At 38.3% G+C, this 21,228-nt stretch overlaps 1 protein-coding gene across 1 annotated transcript in view; it reads right to left on the reverse strand.

Moving 5' to 3' along the window:
* The window catches only part of ITGA8 (integrin subunit alpha 8), a gene marked incomplete at both ends in the record, with an annotated part of 98,297 nt that overhangs the window by 60,955 nt on the left and 16,114 nt on the right, over nt 1-21,228 (reverse strand). The window contains 8 exons of the mRNA XM_079538392.1: nt 3,958-4,149; nt 6,354-6,559; nt 11,681-11,733; nt 11,920-11,976; nt 12,935-12,978; nt 15,326-15,370; nt 19,537-19,662; nt 20,616-20,661. Of these exons, the coding sequence (XP_079394518.1) occupies nt 3,958-4,149; nt 6,354-6,559; nt 11,681-11,733; nt 11,920-11,976; nt 12,935-12,978; nt 15,326-15,370; nt 19,537-19,662; nt 20,616-20,661 (769 nt within the window). The remainder of the gene's footprint in view (nt 1-3,957; nt 4,150-6,353; nt 6,560-11,680; nt 11,734-11,919; nt 11,977-12,934; nt 12,979-15,325; nt 15,371-19,536; nt 19,663-20,615; nt 20,662-21,228) is intronic.

Raw genomic sequence — 21,228 nt, forward strand, 5'->3', positions numbered from 1 at the left:
CAGCCAGACATCAGATTTTGGCTCACTTTATTTTCTTGCATAAACACCATTATTGATATCAGTGGAAAAAAATCAAAAATATTTTTTTTCAAGTAATAATTTTGATTTTCTTCTTGATAGAAAAAAAAAAAAGCTTTTTTGATCCTAGCGAAGTTGGAAAACCAAATCAATGATAAAATCTTTATCAGAAACAATACATCAGGCCAGAGACAAGTTGCACTTTACACACTGCCATTAGTTGCTCTTACTTAAAAATGCATGGAAAAAAAGGCAGCAGTAATGGCAAGACTGAACCATCCACTAGTACAGCAGGACTGGAGGGCCATTTGCCACTGCAAAAGGAACAATTAAGTAAATTCAGGTTCCTTCTCAGGATTAAAAAGACATAGTTGAGGGAAGGAATATGACAGTGGTCTGTAAAACAAGTGGGGTACAGGAGAATTGCTCACTGTCTCTACAGCACAAAAACTGCTGCACATCCTAAGAAACTCTCAAGGGCAATGCTCGACTTGAATGCAATGCAGCGAAAGCAATCACTTCTTCACAAAACACATGGTTAGTCTGCATGGCCCCTTGCCACAGGCTGCAATTATCCTGGGTAGTCAATTTCTTGATAGAAAAGTCTGCAAAGGGCTAAATGCAAGGACAGAACTTCAGACTTGGACACCTTGCTTCTCCAGATGGTTAGAGCTGGGTGAATATTCGGGAAATATCACAACAACTGTACAATTTCCTGGATATCCTAGCTGTTGGCCACTGCAGGAGACAGGCTACAGTGCCAGACAGATCTGCAATACAGATCTGTACCAGTAGGTTCCTGATTAGTCTTCTCTCATATTTGTTATGCAACTTCCCAGTTCATTCTCTTTACTCTGGAGGTCCTCGGGATCAAGGGGGTCTTCCTCTGCCTTTCCTAGGTAAGACCAGGAGCTGGTTGGTCTCTCACCCTGTGCTGGCCAGGAGCTACAGAAAAAGGAGGAAGGAGAAACCACACATCCATTCACAGAAAAGCTGGAGAATTTGAACTTCCCTGAGTATTAGGCAGCTTTCATAAACTTTTTCTTCTTCTTTGCTCCTGAGTTTATACAGGCATTTGGATAAGGAGCAAAAGATATAAATTCCTGTATCAAATGAGATGGGCTGCTTTTTTCCAGAAAGCAAATAGGTAGATCTCTGTCTGACCTGAGCCTCTAGCAAAAACTGGATTTAATCCCTGTGCAAGAGAAAAAAAAGACTTGATTCATCCTCACTTTTCAGAAACAATATTCCCCAACTTGTAATTCCTTCTCTAACTGCACCATCTAGCAGAGCATTACCCATCTCTCAGCTCCTCATTTCTTAGTAGGGATGTGCCTGCCTTGCAATGTTAGGTAAAAGGGCTTGAGAAGATTGTACAAGCACAGCTATAGTTACAAGTCCTCACAAACTGGTGCCTGAAATCCTGAATTGCTTGCAAGCCTTTTTGAGCTCGTCTTCATACAACACTTTGGCCTCAGCCATGGAAGAGAATTGCTGGGAGACTCTCACCTTAGACTGTGGCAATACATGATTATACCAGCGGCCAGACATTACAGCTGGCTCTCATTTCCCAGTCTCCAGAGTAATGAACTTCTGAGAGTGAAGTTTTATTACTTTTTTCTTTCTATAAAATGGTTAGCTTTACAATATAGTCATTAAAAAGCCTAAATGAAAAAATAAAAGAAAAAAAAGAAAAAAAAAGGTCTTTTTCTGATCTTTCACAACCCTCCTTGAATCACAGCCATGGTCATTAGTTTGAGAAACACTGAATTATAAGCTAGTTTCCTAGACTTTCCAGAGTCAGCAATTGCTCTGCCTCTCAGCTGACACCTAAAATAAAACTTCCTTCCTATTCCTTCGAAGTTCTGTCCCTTTTTTCCTTTTTGTACAAGGGCTGCCCTTAGGACTTCCGCCAGGAGGAGGAGAAGAAAAGCTCTCCGACATAAGAAGGATTACTTGCTTCACTGCCTAGCATGTTTGTCCTGGACTTGCATTTCCCCATATGATTTCCTTTCTTTCTTTCTTTTACCCACAGGAAAGTATTCTACTCTTGTGCTAATACTGTGCCACAGTTCTGCTGTTTATACAGCTCTATTTTGGTGCTTCAAATCTGTGATTTAAGGAAGAAGTGGTCAACTAACAGTAAGGTTTTTTATTTAGGTTGCTTTTTTCTGAGAGACTCTCACCAGTGCTCTGGACCGCCCATCCAGCTTCTCAGATGAGAAACAAAGAGAAAAGCTAGTTACAACCAATGCAGATTTTTTTCTAAAACAAATAATATATGTAATAAACCCAAACCATCTAACACATAGTAAGCTAATACCGTAATGTGAAATAGCAGGATGCATAGCTCAGCCAATGATGACAAGAAAGAAAAATCCATTAAATCTCACAACTGAACTAAGTATGCCAGTTCCTTAGTGTAAATTTTAAAAGAGTGAGGCCCATCACCCAAACTTTTCATTAATTAGCTTAAAAGGTGCCCCACAAATTGTGATTTTTACACTAGGTAGACTTCTTGGATCCCAGTGTGACCTAAAAGAATCTTTCCTTTCATTCTCTCTATCTTCCCAATCTTAGAAATGTCAGGAATGCAATATCCTGTTTTCTTTGGTTTTGCTGGGGGGCCTTGTGTGTGGCTTTAGAAAATGTTTAAATGCTGAAACTTTAATAAAGAACTCTCTGTCCAAAAGAGCCTCGTTAGTCACGGACAGTGAAAGCCTATTAATAGCACCATCAACAACATATAAACAAAAAGTCAGAACAATGTTTAAAAGCCCTTTCTTTTGTCAAATGCTTAAAGGTCCTCTCTCTTCAATCTTGTGATAGCCTCACTTTATTACTTTGCAGCCAGCTTTTCCATTTGGTAAGACTGTAATTGCTGTTGTAGACCCCCCTTTCCAGCAATTTTCTTCTCTCTTTTGAAAAAAACCTCTTTCAAGTTTTTTACAATTATCACAAAAAGGCAAAAGGCTGTTCTGTTTCTTTGAAAATCACAATTTTCCCTTCATAAACAGCACAGCTTTTAAGAACATTAGCCTTGAAACAACCCAAACTAACAAAAGTGATTTCACAGTGAGTTGGGTAATAAAGACATAGCATTCCACTGTAGATGCGGACATTTCACAATGACAAAGTGTGTTTTACTGCACTCTTGCTAGGCTTCTGAATTATAATGTAAAGAAATAAATTTGCTTCCAGAGGAGACAGTGAAAGTAAATATCTTCAACATCCACTCTACTTGTGATGCTAGGAATAGTGCTCTTAAAAAATAACACCTCCTGCCTAGCAAAACGCAACTGATGCCATCAAATTGACAAATCTGAATGCATGTCAGGTAAGCTAATAAGGAAGAATCAAAGATAACATGAAAAGGAAGAATCAATATAGCAGAATGAAAACAAACAAACAAACGAGCATAGAGAGGCCCAAACAAAATATCTGCCTTAAAGCAGTATCATTACATTCTTGTTTTTTGTAATTAGATCAAAGCCATTAAGAACCTATGTACAGTCTAGCATTTCTTCAGACAGCAAAAAACAACAACCCAGTAACATAACCAAGGCAATCCCTTGTTCTACAACACATGTTTTGAATCAAGAAAGAATGCCAGGATGGAGGACACATCACAAGTTCAATAAACCGAGAGCATTCAGTTTTTGAAAGTGGGGGAAAGGGTTAAGCTTTTTATTGTAAACTTGACATGTTTTATGTTAATGTAACTATTTGAATCCTTTTCTGATTTCTGACCATATCTTTCAAGAGAAAAGGGAGTGCTTGTTTTGTCTGACTTTAACTCTCTGGAAAGCAAACTAGAACTGTCTCAAAATACATCTATTCTTAAACTTGACCTCTGCCTTCCAAAAGGAGCAGTTTAGGTATGATGCATTTTCCAGAGAAAAGAAATATGAAATTCCCCTTCTAATGGAAAAATCTTACCTGGGTAATCATTCTTGTCTACATCTGAGTCTCCTCTTAGAGTGAAGCCAAATCCTGAAGGCATGGACTGTGAGGCCCAGGCTCCATTGAGAACCTGGGAAGGGTGAGTTTTTAACCCATTACTGTATCCATTGTAAATGAGCACTTTACCTCTTCTGTCTTCACCTGCAAATGGTGCACCAATGGCAATGTCTGTGGTGCAGTAAAAGAATAAAAGAATAGGCTTAATTAAAATAAGCAAGAATTAAGTCCCTAAAGGAAAACAGACATAAATGGCTTCTATGTAAGCTGAAGAACTATCACTTTCTGTACTTATCTATGGATTCTACTTTTAAGGCAAATGTTTAAAAACGTTCATAATCTCTTATGTGTCAAAATTTCATGATGAATGCTTACAGAATCACGTTATGAAGAGGTTATTACATTACAAATAACCAATCAACTCTGAATTCCTCTACCCTATCTCTGAGGAATTTGATAAGCTTTAATAAACCAACATCTAATAACTTTCTGTTTCTACTTATTTTCATTTAAACATAAAAAAAATTTCCTGATTTCCTCTATTATATAATCGATAAGGAAAAGCTCTTACAAAAATTTATTTTCCCAATAAGATAGACAATATAGACAACAAAAAACTACCCTCTCAAACTCTCTCTTTTGTACACAAAACAGAAAAATAGAATATGATAATTTTTCTATACTAAGACAACATGCTATTGAGAAATCGGAGCAGTACTGAGTCAAGAATTCAGCAGGAGGCCTTGGGCATTGCAACTGAGCACTGCATATCCAAAAAGTAGAACTCAATTGCTCTTCACAGTTCTAATACACAGGAAGCAGAGAGAATCACAGATTGAGGTTCAGCAACTGAACTAGCTGAACTAGCCAATAGGAAACAAGATGAGGATACATATCTACAGCTGTAATTTTTAGGATCTCATCCAGGAGCTGATGTTGGACTCATCTATTAAACTTGATTTCAGCACCTGGAACTCCTACCCTCATGATAACAGCAGTAGTGCAACAAAGCCCTATAACTTGTATCTTCAGTTGTGAAGTAGAAGACTTTGACTCTAGATTCTTCCTAGAATTCTTCATACAGTGAGAGAGAAAAACAGAATCATACCCTCCTTCCACTACCAGAATGCCAAGGAGACCAGTCTTCCCTGCTCAGAGAAGTTGAAGGCATCTACTATTGCTCACAGGTAGAAAATGGGAAATCTTCCCAGCTGAATCCTATGGTGGGACTCCAGGACAATCTTGTAAGGGTAGTCTCTCTCAGGAGCCACAGCCCAGCAACTTCTTCCCACAGGATGGGATTCTGGTTTTGGGTACCCTGAATCCTAATAAAATCTGATGGCTCTTGAGACGACACATCCCTTGCACAAGAGTCACAAATTGTCCACACTGTTCTAGAGTCTACTGCTGCTGAAAAAGAGCCCTCAAGTTAAAGCGGAGCTAAGTTCACGTTTGTTTTTTTTTTTTTTCCTGAGTGGTCAAACTATCTTTAAGACTGCTGTTCAAAATAACTTATCCAGCAAAAACTTCCTGGGGTTTTAGATGCAGAGATATCTGAATTGCAGATCTCTAACAACCTGGAAACAGGAAGAAAGGAAATCTATGTAAGTAAGATGAGAGTGTTACTGACCACACGTAAAAGACTAACTCAATCTGCCCAGGACATCCAAGCTCTCTCACACAATCAAGCAAGCTTACTTTGACTATTTTCCTAAACTTAGTCTCCTAGTTTACTTCACGAGTATTTTCTATTGAATTTGTGTGATACTGCCATTTGAGAAAAACCCCTCTGAGAAGCTGTTTCTTTCAGAGCTTGATTACCAGTGGAAGTCTGATTTCAAAATAGTATGTGTGTATTTGTCCAATTCTTTTATTGCAGCTAAGCTGCTCCAATTACTAAAACTCTTTCAATTCATCCAAACATTTGAGGAAAGAAAGAGAACTCTGCTTTTAAACAAATGCAAAATCTTAATTATTTAAATCTAATTATAAAACAACAGATAGCATTTTTATTCAAACGTTAATAGTCAGATAAAGATAGCAGTGTAGCGAATACGAATGCACTTCTATAGATAAGCTTTTAATTGTTTGGCTCTGAGTTTTATTAGGGCTAGTGTGAATTCTCTTGATTTTGAAGAGAAGTTACAAGTTAAAAAGTCTTCTTCAGGCATTGCACAGCACTTCATGTTTGCTACCTAGCCATTTCTAATGTCAATGATACAGTGTTGTGGTTTAATTCAGCAGGCAGCTAAACGCCACACAGAAGTTTACTCACTCCTCACCAGTAGGATGGGTGAGAAATTGAGAAGAAATTAAGAAAAAAAGGACATAATTACAAAGAAAAGATATATATTATCACTTAATATAAAAATTACCATTATATCCATCCTGATTGAGATCTCCAAGGTGAGTGATTGCACTGCCAAATCTGCCGAACACTTCAGTGCCTGTCAGAATTTGTGGATCTCGGAAGAGGAAAGCAGTTTCCTGCAGGTACAGATAGACTTGCCCAACTTCTTTAGGCTTGCTCTCAAATTCTCGTTCCATAAACAGAGGGGCCCCAACTAAGATATCATCTAAACTGGAACAGTTAAACAAAAATCAGTGTCACTGAGAGATAGCATAATCAAAAAAGTTCATGCATTTAATTAACATGAAGCAGATAATTATCATAGAGTCATAAACTGGCTGAGATAGGAAGACACTTCTGGTGTTCTAGTACAAGCATTTGGTCAAGGCATGGTCAGCAGATGAGGTTACCAAGGTTATAGCTACTCCAGTTCTCAATATCTCTAAGTATGGAGATTCTATAACCTCTCTGGGCATCCTCACAGTGAAAACATTTCCTCTTAGCTTTAAAACAGAACTTATTGTACTTCAATTCATGCTCACAAGACACTGAAGTACTATATTTTACAATTAATAATCCAGAAGTCAGAAATTCAACTTAGAGGTGAGCTGTATTAGTAGAACAAATTCTGTAGAATTATACTGCTAACTGTGCTGAGAGACAAAGTTCAGTATAAAATCCAGATTTCTTCTAACACTATACATCAGTAAGTGAGCAAAAGAACAAAAATATCTACTTTCCACCAGATTTTTTGAAGTTACATATATGAAACAGGTTGAACATCAATTCACAGAGAATTCCTCATCACTAATTCAAGTGTAAGCTGAGAGACAAAGCTAAAGCTTCTTTTCTAAAAGCTGTTCTGTTGAGTATTAGGTAAATGAGTAGCTGAAGAGCTTGTGTAATTTGCAGTATAAAGTAATAAAGAGAAAAGATAGAACCATAGAGCCATTAATGATTGGAAAGACCGCTGAGATCACCTAGCCCAATCATTAACCCTACCCCACCACGCCCACTAACCATGTCCATAAAGCCACGGTAGTATGAAGCTCAGAGGGAAAGGTTCTTTTATCTGTTTTGCCGCGCCAAGAAGTATTACTGAAATAAGATAGAGTGATCAAAGGATACATTGCCTGTTTTGAAATATGCTACCAACATTTATTTGGCAGAAAAGAGACCCTTTACTGGACAACAAAGAACAAAATCAAACAAGATTGACAGATACGTAACAAATAAATACATTTTGAGATATGAAACAACAGCATTAGATGTCTTTCTGAAGATTGCTCAAGCCCATGTATGCTAAAGGGAAAACTACCATTATATTCAGTGACAGTGGTCGCCCATATCAAGGAACTCTGTTGTTGCAAAGAACTTGTACCACTTGATCCCAGAATTTTAAATTTAGAGAAAACATTCTCTTGCTCTAACATGAAATTCTGTTCTAACTTTATAAAGTCATGGAAAACTTTATGTTCTTAATTAATCATATTCTCAGTAGTGATGTATTCAGAGACATGAATAAACCAATTATTGAAAAATGCTCTACATTATTTTTCCTAAGCCTGATAGGAAAAATATATATATATATTTCATGAGTAGCTCAGGTATTTCTTTAACACAGATATATACTGTGGTTCTAAGACGTATACCATAAAATTTAGTAGAAAATATGCCATTTACACACCTTTTAATCATATTGTAGGACTTACACATTCCAGAAATTTTGACAAAGTACTTCTCAAAATATTATTTTTCTATAAAGCTTTATAGTAGATTTCCATAAAGGAAACTGTAACTCAGAATGTTAGGTCACTTTCACACAGTTCTTCTTTATAGGTCAAATATTACCCCATGGTAAGGATAATTAAAAATTAAAAAAAAAAAAAAAAAAAAAAAAAAGGAAGCAGATGCTGACTTAACATCAGAGGTGGGGTTTTCCTGCTACATTAAACATCAAAAGCCTTTTACTAATAGAAGATGTAAGAGTCTGGACAGCACATCAGCTAAAGCTGCTGCCACGAAACAACAGCAACAACAGAAACAGTGTTCTTTTTTCACAAGTTATTTTAGATCACGAACGCTCTTTTTTTTTTTTTTTCCCCTCACAAGTTATATTACGTACAGCATGTACTAAAAGCATTGCACAGTAGTACTGTAATCTATTATTTTATGACACCACAGTGCAGATGTTTCCACTGAGATTGAGACCCCATGGTATTACACGCTGTATAAAGCAAGAGGTAAAAGATGAGCTTGGCTCCAATTGGCTTTCTACAAATGAAGGATTGTGAGGATAAGGTAAGACTTTTAAAAGTGATAGGGAACCAAAAGATTCAGAGCCAGTAAGCTGCCACTACATCAGTGCAAAACAAGTAGACATGTTGAAATTCTGGGCTGCACAGCAATACCTAGAGTGAATAAAGTGGAGAGAGAGGCAGACAGACTATCTACTACCCAGTATGGACAAAAATTCCTAACCTTAAATACAATATGTAAATACCTGCTGAGATGGAATGCAAACAGATCAGAGCTAGAGTCCATACATAAGGATTTTAGCATCTCAGATCAAAGTGCATGGTCCTGTGTTGTTTTTCTAGGAAAATTTCTATTTATTAGAAGAAATTAAAATGATTGTATAAAATACATGAGTGGTGCAGGGGACTGGACCAGAACTCAGCAGCTAAGATTAGCTAAGTTACGAGAGGGAAGGATGGGAGCTAGGCACACATACAGTGACCTACCTCTGAACTGCTTTTGGCAGCAGAACTACCTAAAGCAACCAGAGCGCTCAGTTTACCTTTGCTCCAGCTCTTTGCATGTCCCATCCATACCAAAGCCTTACACCTCTCACTCTCTTGCTTTCTCTCTTCTCTCTCAGAGTCCAAACTCAGCAGGGCAAGAAAAGCTGCTTCAATAACTTCTCTACAAGACTGCAAGTAGGAATTCTCCCTCCGACAATTTTATATTACTGCCCATAGACAGTAATATTAAATCATAAAGTACAGTTCAGAGTGCAGAGGTATTCTGAACCCTATCTTTACATTCATTTCATCACCACACTATGATGTTGCTGCTAACATCAATTGGTATATTTATCTTCGTGCCAGCATGCCAGAAAGGTAACTAGCCAATATTGCTTCCTTTCTTTTAAAAGAACAAGCAAGCAAACAAAATTCAACCAACCAACCAGCACAGAAAAAAACACTTTAAAAAGCACAAGCTGACTACCAGCTAGGACTGTATGTGGATTCTTTGTATCCCGCTGTGTAACAAAAAGCAGGAGTATGGGAATCGTCAAGAGGTCAAAGCGTTACTATGGAAAGCTTTGATATAGGCCAAATAAAAGACTAGTAAACAACTTATTCCACATTTTATTGGACTGTTTTGGTCCAAATTGAGAGTGTTTTTTTTCCTCTTTACTAGGAATGCAGTCTGCAAGCTGATGGCACAGCTTGATTTGCTAAGCTTCATAGTAAATTTCTCATTATTATTGGGTAACTAAAGGGTATTTCGAACAAGGCCCTCAATTTCCCTGTTCTGCTTACAGCCCTAATGCAGTACAGATATAAATGCAAGGGACATCCAGGAACACCTGCAGAACTGCTAGAGAAGGTTGATAACACGGTTTCCTAGGATGAGCTTAATCTAAGAGCCGTGTCATCAGCCTCATTACAACAAAATATCATCCTCATTAATCTTTTCAGTGTAAGACTTGATGAGGCTTTTGCTACTGGTAAAGCTGTCTCAACCTCCTTCATCTTCATATGCACACATACACACACAATTTGGAGTAACAATTTCCTATTTGCTTTTTTTTATTTCCCCCCCACTTTACTCTTGCTTTCAGATAAAATTTTTTATTGAGTATATGCGCAAATTGGCAACAATGGACTACATATGTAATCAGACATACTTATCACATAGAGCTTCTGGTGCTTTGTTTTCTGTGCAATGTTTGGATCTCAGAGGGAGTCAGGGTTTTTTTTTGTTTGTTTGTTTTTGTTTTTAAAGACAGGCTGGGAGACCACACAGGCCTCCACAGCAATTTGACTGCATTATTCACATAAACTGTGGTCTTAGAGTTTCACACAGAAAATATGAAACCTGCAAAGTAACCCTATGATTCACAGGAAATAACCCACATGGGAAATAATGTAGTTCAGTGAGAAGTTAACTAATAAGATGCCTAAAGGTCCAAGGCATGCTGATTGTAACTAAGATTGGTATTCCTCCACTTTTTCATGTCAATAATGCCTTTCAGTGAGATCAAACAAACCCCAACTTTTTGTATCAGAAAAACAGGAATTTTGGAAAGCTAAGATAACATGACAAAATCTAATGTCAGAAACCTGGAAAGATTTGACTAGTGCAAAGCTGTCACTGAAACTGCTGAAGAATTTTTTTCCTGTTTTTGTTTTGGAACTACAACATTTTACCACCTTGTTAATGTTCTCTTTACTTGTGTCCCTAACTTTTTAAGGGCTTAGTAGTTCCTGATGGGAAGCAATGCTATAGCAGAAACATATGAAAAAAACTATTTAATGTACTGTTTTTAAGCCACTAAAAAGAAGCAATCACAAGAACACGACGGTGGTGCAGCTGAGACATTTTGGAATATATGAGAGTACACACAGCTCTAAATATAATCCTGGCTCAACTGTGTTCAGACTTCCAAAGTTGTGAACCTCACTGATTTTTATCTCCTTCCTAGAAAGCTTGCATCAATATTTGCTTACTAAACTCCTGACTTTCCAAAGCATTTAATATCATTTTACATAAATTCAAAGTCAGCAAGTGATTTTTTGAATGGGGCTTGAATCCCAGTGTTGACAGTTACACAGCATTCTCTGAGACAAGCACAATGGCCACCCTAACAGAGATGGGCTACAGACACTTCTTTGGTCCCCTAGATGATGAAAATGGATTGTGAACCAGCAGGTGCTGAAATGGGCGATACCGAAAAACTCTTAAAACTGAGAAGTGAGGCTTGGAATGATCTGCATGCGAAAAGACTTAATTGCTTCTAAGAACAGAAGAATGAAATTGCATCTACCATCAGCAGTCTACCATCTTGCGTTTTTTAGATCACTGTACCTCTATCTGGATGTTTTCTGAGATCTGCTCTACTGTACTGCATTTAATACATATTCAGGAAGATAAACTCGCCCAACCTAGCAAACAGCTGTGCCACTGAAAGTGCAGAAAGATAAACCTATGCAAACAAGCAGAAAAGAAGGAAGTCAAGAGAAGGTATGAGGTATGAAGCATCTGAAAACCTGTGTTTATTAATAAATATCAGGCATTGCTTCTGTGAATGTTCAGTGGAGCTGAATATATCTGGTAACCTACCCATCATTGTTAACATCAGATACTGCAACAGTGTACCCAAAATAAGACGCCATCTGGAAATAAAAAACAGATAGGCTTCATATAATATATCATCTTTAAAAAGTCTTACTGACAAACCTCTTTTGTTTCAATGGTTACTAGTTCTAAAAGACAAATATTTTACGTAGTCTTGAAACTAAATTGATGAAATTATATCCTCTTGATATATAATACTTCATCACATAGTTATTTGGCATTACCTGCTCACCGGTGAAATTCTGGATAAAGGTCAAATCTGAAGAATTAATGATTGAGACCTATTAACAGAAAAAAGATATGAAAAGTTTCAAGCACAAAGAGATATGATACAGCGTAACATCACAATTTGAGACACTGAAGGATGGTTCAAGGAGATAAAAAAAAAATACATCAACTATTTTCTGTTGCACCACAGTTTTCCTCATCTTGCATACATCACTAAATTTTATGAGTCTCAAGCCTTCCATGAAGAAAATGAGGGAAAAAATATTTTCCATCCTTACCAGATATTGTGAACAGCAGCAAATCATAGACTATCAGCTAATCAACGATTACATTATTAAGCATGAAAATATAAATTCTAAATATACATTTTTTATATATGTCAATGTATATAATATACATAGAATATATACATACACACACGTACATATGTATGTGTACATACACAACTTGCCGCTGAAAAAATGGTTTAAATAAGTTCCAAACAAAAGGATTTTGGGGTCACAAGACTAGAGAATGTGTCTGTGGCTGCTACCCAATCAAGTTAGACCTGAAACTTAGATTATTTTTTTTTTTTTCCCCTAGGAGGAAATAGGTGTGTATCCACACATCTCCCTTCACTTCCTTTCTAACTGTATATCACCTCTCTTTGCAGTAGGAATTCAGTAGATATACTTAGAAAGAACATACATGAAATGCTCCAGTCTGTGGGATAGCTTAGGCCAAGGTCTGATAGCACTCAGTGAGAACTGGGATACTACTCATACTTGAAAAGTGCCAGTAACTGGGTATTGAAAATAGACTTCAGAGCTGAGCAAGAGTCCAGAGCTGAGCCCAGGCCAGTAAGGCAGGTCAACCAAGCCAGGTAAGCCTGGGAGTGAAAGTCAGTGGCACTTTTCTCTGATTAGAAAGTTTACGCTCTAAGAGACAGAAAACAATGTAGCCTTTAAGCTTCTGAGGAGTCTAATGTTATTTTCACTATAAAAAAGGGTAAAATCTGGGTCCAGTACATACGTAGCCAAAGTTCTGTGCACCCCTTGGGACTCCAGCAACCAGCTCTGAAATACAAATGATCAGCAGTGAACTGGTTAGGCTGTCTGAGTAGCACATGCAACATGCATTCTAGACCACTTAAATCTTTCTTTATACATAATCTTTAGGATTTTGGCTTGTTATCTGTATCAGAAACACCTGCATGTCACTTCAAGACCTGAGAGAGATTCATGAGATTTTAACCTTCATTCAATGCATCTAGTTGCTTGAAATATTACAATGAACTTTGAATACACTCATCCATGCCTAGACAGAGGTCTTTTTCTCCTGAGGACTATTCAGCACAGTACAGCACAACAAAGCTGTTCCTACAGTTCAGCTGCTCCTACAATTCAGCTTGCTACCTGACAGCTGTGGATTGAACAAACCAGAATTAGCTGTGGCATCATACACCATCATACAAAAGCTAAACACAATTGTCATTACAAATTTTTCTTTTCCTTCTGGCTGCTTAACATTTTCTCACATCTGTTATTGGGCTGAGCGCCACAAGAGCATTTGATAAGTTGTGCACACAATAGCTATCTAAAAGCATTACAAGCAAGTTTTGGTGAGTGGCATTGAGAACTCATTGAACTGGAACACGAAACTTTGGACTAAGCTGCCCTCTGGGATGTGATCCTGCACAGAGGCCAAAGTTTAAACAATTAGTGGAGAAAAAATAACCTACCAAAATAAAGAGCAAAGCCACAGATAAAACAAAGCCACAGATAAAGCAAAGCCACTGACAAAACCTTCCCTCATTAGGATATATATATCCATAACAGAAGAGCAGGAGTTTCATACACCAGAGCATCTCAGACATCTGCCACAACTGACCAATTCCTCTTCACCAATTCCTCTTTGTGTTCATATACTCCCCTGCAGTTATAAGCATTTGGTCAAAGGGAGATGGAAAGAGTAATAAAGGACTACTGGGTCAGACAATGCTGCAATTCTTTGTGCCAGCAATTACCCTGTTTTTGTTACCCATCAATTACCACACTGTACCATCAGACTCAAAATAGTGTCCATTTTTTTCCATCCTAAAGTGGCACAGGACAAGAAACTTTGTAGAAAGTAAGCAGCAGCAGCACTGGAGAGCTGGCTTCATTTTTAGAAATGTACTTAGCCTGTATTGACTTTGTGAGTTTGGACCAAGGAGCTGCTTATCTCCTCAAGAAAGCTACTCTTTACATAAGGCTGATGATCAGTCAGAAAGCACTACAAGAGATACATGGCTCTAAATGTAAGAAACACCAAGGATCACAGATTTTTTTTTTTCAACTGTTTCAAAATACTGTACAATTTCTGAAAAAAGCTAAATCTCTGGTTAAACATACTCTATGAAACAGACAGATGCAAAGGGAGATTTTTTTTCCCCGTACACCAGATTCAACAGTAATGACATCTTTAAGCACTGCTACTAACTCTGTGATATGCCTGTTTCCTCATGAATGACAGCTGCTAACTGCAAATTTTGACTAGCTTTGTCCTGTATCAAACCTACGTGGCCCCAGAATCTTTAAAAACATCTCAGGTGTGATTCTTCTTCAGACACATATCCATGTGCATTCAGCTCTTCCTTATTTAGAGGATCAACTGAACACTAATCTTCCTGTAGAATGTTCTCTTGCTCTAAACTCAGATTTTAATAACAGGAATTCAATTCTTTCATTTTCCATTGTGAAATACAAGGCTCAGGAGAGGACCAGCAGCATAGGAAACCTGATCTATTATGCTTGTGGAGGAAAACATTCTGTATGAAAAGGGTCAGCTAATGAGCTGTCCCAGGCATCCTATCTGTATAACACGTGAACTGCAACTAGGGAAACATTTACAGAGCCAAGAGCTGCTCTCACCAACAAGAGCAAGCATGCTGGTATAGTCAGCCCAGGAGCTACTGAATGCTATCTCCTCTACTTAGCTGTTGAGGTTATGTGGAAGTCAGAAGCGTGCTTTCAACATACGCAGATGTTTCCAAATCCACATCTGGTCACCCAGGTGCTGAGGTAAAGCAGCCTCTATGCAGCTTGACTGTGGAACCAAGAACTGTGCAGGACTCTATTGTTGGTTTCACTGTTAAGTAGTCATCACTACACTGGTGAAATTCAGTGAGCTTGGCTGGCTTCACCTATTGATGCTGTGACAGCTCTGCAGAATAGATGCAGATGGACACTAGCAGATTCGGATTTTTGGATTACTTAAATTCTGCTCTGCCATCACACACCTTCTAAAGGAGTATCTGCCTCTAGGAATATTAGGTACAGTGTTTCAGATGAATAAAAGGTATGTTCCTGCATACAGACCCAAAGAGAAGAACTTAATAGAGGCAGAACGATATGGTTTTCTTTCAAGTACGTGGCTTCTTACCTTCTTCAGAATCTCCAGTAAATTCCCCAGCAGCTACTGAGTATCCTGTTTAAAAATAAATTACAAGCGAAAAACTTAATAAACCATTTATTTCCAAAAATATGTAAAGACAAACAGATTTTTCTTCTCATCTGCTCATCAGAATGTACACTTTCTAAACCTGTGTGGGAAGAAGAGAAAAATTGCCATGTTATCATGACTCAATTAACTGTAGTTCTCAAGGAATGAGATCTAGCCTCCTTCTCCCCCGATGAGCTGTTAAAGCAGTGATACTTAATAGTTTACCTGAAAATCAGGAGGTAACTAGAGTTTGCACTAACGGCTATTGACACAATTTAGGTTTTTCCAGCTGCAATGTGTGTGTAATGTGACAGAAAGCACAGCAATAACAGCAGGTCTCCAGTCCCATTTTTGGTCTTTCTTTGTGTGCCGGTATAAAGGCCTCAGCAGCTGCACTAAGTGTAAGCATAAAGAAATGTCAGTATCCCAATATACCCCCAAATTCTTGCAGCTGCCTTGGCATGGTAGGAACTGGAAATGCCTGAATATTGTCTATTATTGCACTGGGTAGTACTTGGGTCCTTTCTGATCAAACTACACCCAGGAATTTCATTGCCAAGTCTTGTCCTTGCACCTTCTGGGGTTTATAGCCCACCCTTTCTCTTGTAAATGAGTAGTCAAGAAATCTATTGTCTTTTCCAATGTTTCCAGCAAGTCAGACATTAATATGAGATCGTTAATATAGTGGCCCAGTTTGATATTAGGATTATTCCAATCAGCTAGGTCAAGTGCCACTAAGTTATGACAATATGTTGGTGAATGCATGTACCCTTGCAGCAGGACCTGAAAGGTCCCCACACAAATACAAACTAGTCTTGCAATTATTCATGAATGGGAATACTGAAGAAAATATTTGCCAAGTCTAGAACACAACGGTAGGTTTCTGTCCCCCTACTCAATGTGTCCTTCAGGAAGGCAATATTGGGTACTGCATGAACAGGCAGCATGACCTTATTTAACTATCTGTAATCCACTGTCAATCTTCATGTGCCATCTAACTTATGTACTGGGCACATGTAGGAATTGTATGGGCTAGATGCATGTATTATGACTCTACTTTTTCTAGAACCTGCACCACTCTGGAGATTTCCTCTTGCCCTCCCAGGAGTCTATACTGTTTAGTATTAGTAAACCAGCACAGATCTGGTAGGTAAATACACTCATGTTTCACACAGCCTCTCTTAATATCATCTGCACTGCCTGGATACCAGCGCATCTCTCTCTCAGTCTGAACTCTCCTATGGTCATCTGGAGAGACAGACCCCATTGCACACCTACGCCCAGTATATACTCCGGAACTGGGGCAATAGACACCTTATACTCGCAGGGAGGGAAATGCCTAACCCTCAATTTCAACTATGTCTGGGTTACAGCTATGGTCTGTCCCTCAAACCAGTTGTCACTCCAACGCCCTGGAATTTGGTCAGATCAGCATCAATAATTGGCATTTCTGCACCCATGTCAACTAATGCCATAACTCATTGTATTTTCTTTCCAGACCAAAAAATAGTCAGTTTGACATAGGGCTTCTGGTCTCATCTGGGGGCCCTGGGTGCAGGGTGTCTGGCATCCCGTCACACAAATAACTGCAATCGCCAATTCTTTTTCCTCAGGTGGCTCAGGCATAGTGGCCTGAGTCACCTAAGGAAGCTTTTCCCTTTTGTTGGAAACTAGAAAATTTTCCACTTTCCACTTTCTCATGGGTACTTTTTCAATAATTCTTACCTCTGCTTTTTTGGAGATATTCTGAAACTTTTGATTTTCCCCCAGATGCCTCCATAGCTGGAGGAGAACACAATTGGGTTGGCGACCAATTTTTGCAAATTGAACCCCAGCCCAGATTAAGTCATTAAACATCTGTTTCTGGGATACCCATATGAGAGCCAATTGAGAAGTTCATGGAGCCTGTTTCCTAGTTTTTGTTATGGGGAGAACCTCTGTCCCTTCCAGCATCCAGATACTGCACCTGATCAGAAGGCACTGTCTCCTCTAGGTCAGCCACCAAGTGGGCAGCTTGCTGAATAGCAGCCCCTGAGGCCACCAAAGTGTTCAGTGTGGACACTAGTGTGCCATACTGATGGTAGGAGATTGTTGTAATATGAGGTCCCTCATCGCTGCCAAAAACTTAATCAGGTCTGGACTTTAAAAACATCATCATAAATTGCCTCCTTCATTCCCAATTTTGGCATTCTTCCATCGAAGTCTGAAGACCAGTATTTATCAGTACATCACTTTTGTTTGGCCACATGATTATGCATGCTGTCATTATCCTTTGAATTAGCAAATGGTTTTCTTCATTACATATCACATTTGCATACAGTCTGAGGGCCGGATGTGTGGAAATGGATGAAAGTTTAGAAATTTTGGGTCCATTAATTACCACACTTTTGGACCCCATAACCCATAGTCTCATGAGCAAAGCTGGTATGTCCTCTCATGGCTTTTGCTTAAACCACTGAAACAGATCCATGAGTTCAGTGGCTGCATATGGGTGCACCGTTAAATGTAGCGTGGAGTGAGCAGGGGCCCACTCCTTAGGTGACAACCCAGCTGGGCTCTCTTAGACTGTCTTCATTTTTTGAATTATTATTGGCCTTATTTCAAGAAGATCTGAGGTTCCCAGATCCTCCAGTTGGATTTTTGTCTGCTTGGCTTTTTTTTATTCTTAGATTCAGCCTGGATTGATGAATCCTTCTGATCCAAGTCCTTTTCCCCTTCTAAGGATATGGATCTTAATTTCAGAGGGGAAATGCCATTTGAAGGTAAGGCAGTTTGTCCTTTCAGAGATGTAATTTTATTTTCCAATTGCCTAATGCAGGCTTTTAAAAGCTTGTTTTTGTCTTTCAATCCCTCCTCAGACGCAGGATACATGTTAATGGTTGGTAGCAGAGGCCATGCTACAGCAGATAGTGCTACTACTCTTTCCTCATTTGTCAAAAAAATTTGTTCTAATTTACTGAAAAAAATCAGCCATTTTCAAAGGGTATTTAATAATAGACCACTACTCCATTCTTCAATAACCCAAGCAGCACTCAGCCATGGTGAACCCAGGAATCTCAGGGCTTCCCCCAGGACTTCCTCTTTCAGTGTATTAGGTGCCCCAGTGACCATCCAATGCACTATTTTTTTTTTTTTTTTTTTTTTTTTTAGATAATCCATGTTAAACAAGTATCTGGCTGGCTCACCATGGGTACAGCTATAAGGCAATGGAAAGCACAGAAATAATAGCAAGGTAGCAAAGTCCCAGAGTACAGCAAGTGAGGATAAGCCCAAATACAGTAGCCATGGACACAGAAACAGAGGACAAAAGCTGCCTACCCTTGGAAGGCCTCAGGTACACAGGGATCTTCAGGAAAATACTCTTGCTTCTACTACCAACCTTTAAATGAGGTTTGTGAAGGGGTGGATCCTGGCTGCACCCCTTCCAGTCGCTCAGCTGCATTGCATACACCTGGGCTCCCTTCCCTCGGTTGGCCCTGCCTTCCTACCAGGTGCTCAATCACTGGTTCAAACCATGACTCAGCAGTCCCACCACAGTGCGAGTATCCTTTTAGCACTCATGGAAGACAGATTTCCAAAGATACAGTCAAGTACCTCCTGAGGTTTTAGTAAATCAGTGTGATAATTGATACTGACCAAGTAAAGGCTTTTGGATTGTATCAGCATCTAATTTCAAATATATGGGCAGAGATGAGAGGATGCGTCTTTGCCTTTTAATTCCACTGCATCTTTCTCTATAATTATGTGAGGAACAATCTGTCTAGCTTGCAGAGATACGTGAACCAAGAAAACTCTTTGTGAAGGTAAAAGGCACACAAAGAGCCCTTTTTTTTTCCATACTACTACTACATAATAAATTCAGACTTCTGGTATTTAAAATTTACAACTGAAGCAAGAAATAACTTTAAATTCAAATCATTCTTTATAATAATAAAAACCTTAGTGAGACATTTAAGATCTCAACTCTCAAAATGTGTTATGCATAACTTAAAGAGTGTACTTCATCTCACTGAAATAACCAGCAAACTACTAGCATTGCTACTGTGCAATGGTATTTGAACATTATGTGTTCAAATTCACAACTGTTTTCTTATTTATATAAGTCCCATGCTTTTAGGACACAGTGCTAATTGAGACAGAGCTTAGCTTACCCATATAGTTGTCATCATATGTGGGTGGTGCAACTCCTGTTTGCTTCTCTCGTGCCAGTTTCCTCAGAATATCCTTGAAGGAATAATTTGCGATGATATCCGCAATGCTTGCAGTGATTACCTGACCTGGATTTAAACAGCTTCATAAATGAAAGGGACACAAAGGACAGCCACAAAATAGAGCTAGTAGAACACAAGAGAAACCAAGAGTATAGCACATGTTCTCTCAGTTTTACTTCTCCCATTAATCTCATGGCTACACATAAATCAACACAAGACATTGATTCTCTTTTGAACCATCACATAAACAACTCCAGCTTCATTTCACAGTGCTGAATCAAACCGAAGTCAAACTTTTTGAGCCACAGCTTCTTCAGAATAGCAACCTTTTGAAGCTGCATAGTACAGACATAATAGACAAATGGAAGTAATTTCTTACAAAAAATTCAAAGCCATGCATTCCCTACCATCATACTCAACTAGATCTTTCGTTTTTTAATGGCAATGAAAAAAAACACATACAGATTAAGCTGACAAGAGGGAATTTGGTAGACAGAGCCTGGGAATCAGCTATGTCGCAAACATCAAAAACAGTTAAAGCAAAGATATCCTTTTTTTCCTTTTCCAGAATTACTTCAGGTTTCATCTACATGAGAAGTTACATCTGGAAAGCTACAGTGATGCCATAAATACACTAAAAATATATGCAGATAGCAATAAAAGGTTATGTTCAGAAACAAAACATTTAAAATATCAATTTACTGTACAATTATCAGCTATTTTAAAAATAAGAGTATTTGTAGGAAAATGTCTTATTAATTAAACTGCAAATGTACTAAAACATTCAACATAAACATTGTTATTTCTACTTCTCTCTATAGAGCCTACAGTCTGAATTTCCTCCGACTTCTCTTTACTCTCAGTGGTGTATTAAAGAATTCCTCTGATTTATATTTATTGAAAATAGACCAGGGACTGGTTATCTTAAATTGAGAAAATACTGGAAATCAAGAACCACATTTTCCACAGTACTTTATGTTTCATTTCTTAGATCAAGTTAACCAGCCAGATGAACATACCTTGCCAATAAAAACTACCAGGCCCGCCTACTATGAGGTCTCCATTCTACAAAAAGCATAATTGAATAAAATTACACAACAAAAGAACACAAAATGAAGCATGCATGGAAAAACAATATAAAAGATCAAAAGAATCTCAGAATAATGACAAGAGAGAACAGCCCTGGTCAAGGAAAGGATGTATGTACATGGATGAGCAGGAAAACCAATGATTAAATAAAGTTCACATAATAAAGTTCATCACCCAGCATATCTTCATTTGAAATCAAGCCAGTATTTTTTCAGTACTAACAAGGCATCCTAAAAATTTCTGATTATCTGTACTAAAACAAATTCAGCATAAGAGAGTGCCTTCACATTTCAATGAAGCAACAGCTTTACAGAGAAATACAGCTCTGTATAGTCTACAATGAGGTCTTCAGTACTTGAATATTAACAGTGTGAATAACAATGTTGTTCCATAACACTGAAAGCAACTCCAATGATGTGAAAGACACGTAGGCTCCTGATGCAGATAATAACAATAGCTGCAATACTCTTTGTCCACAATATTTTTATTGGACTGTCTTGGCATGTAAGAACAACTAGCTATTTCACTTCACATTTCCTCTAC

Source organism: Tetrao urogallus (genome assembly GCF_951394365.1).
Source record: "Tetrao urogallus genome assembly, chromosome: 7".
Lineage (NCBI taxonomy): Eukaryota > Metazoa > Chordata > Aves > Galliformes > Phasianidae > Tetrao > Tetrao urogallus.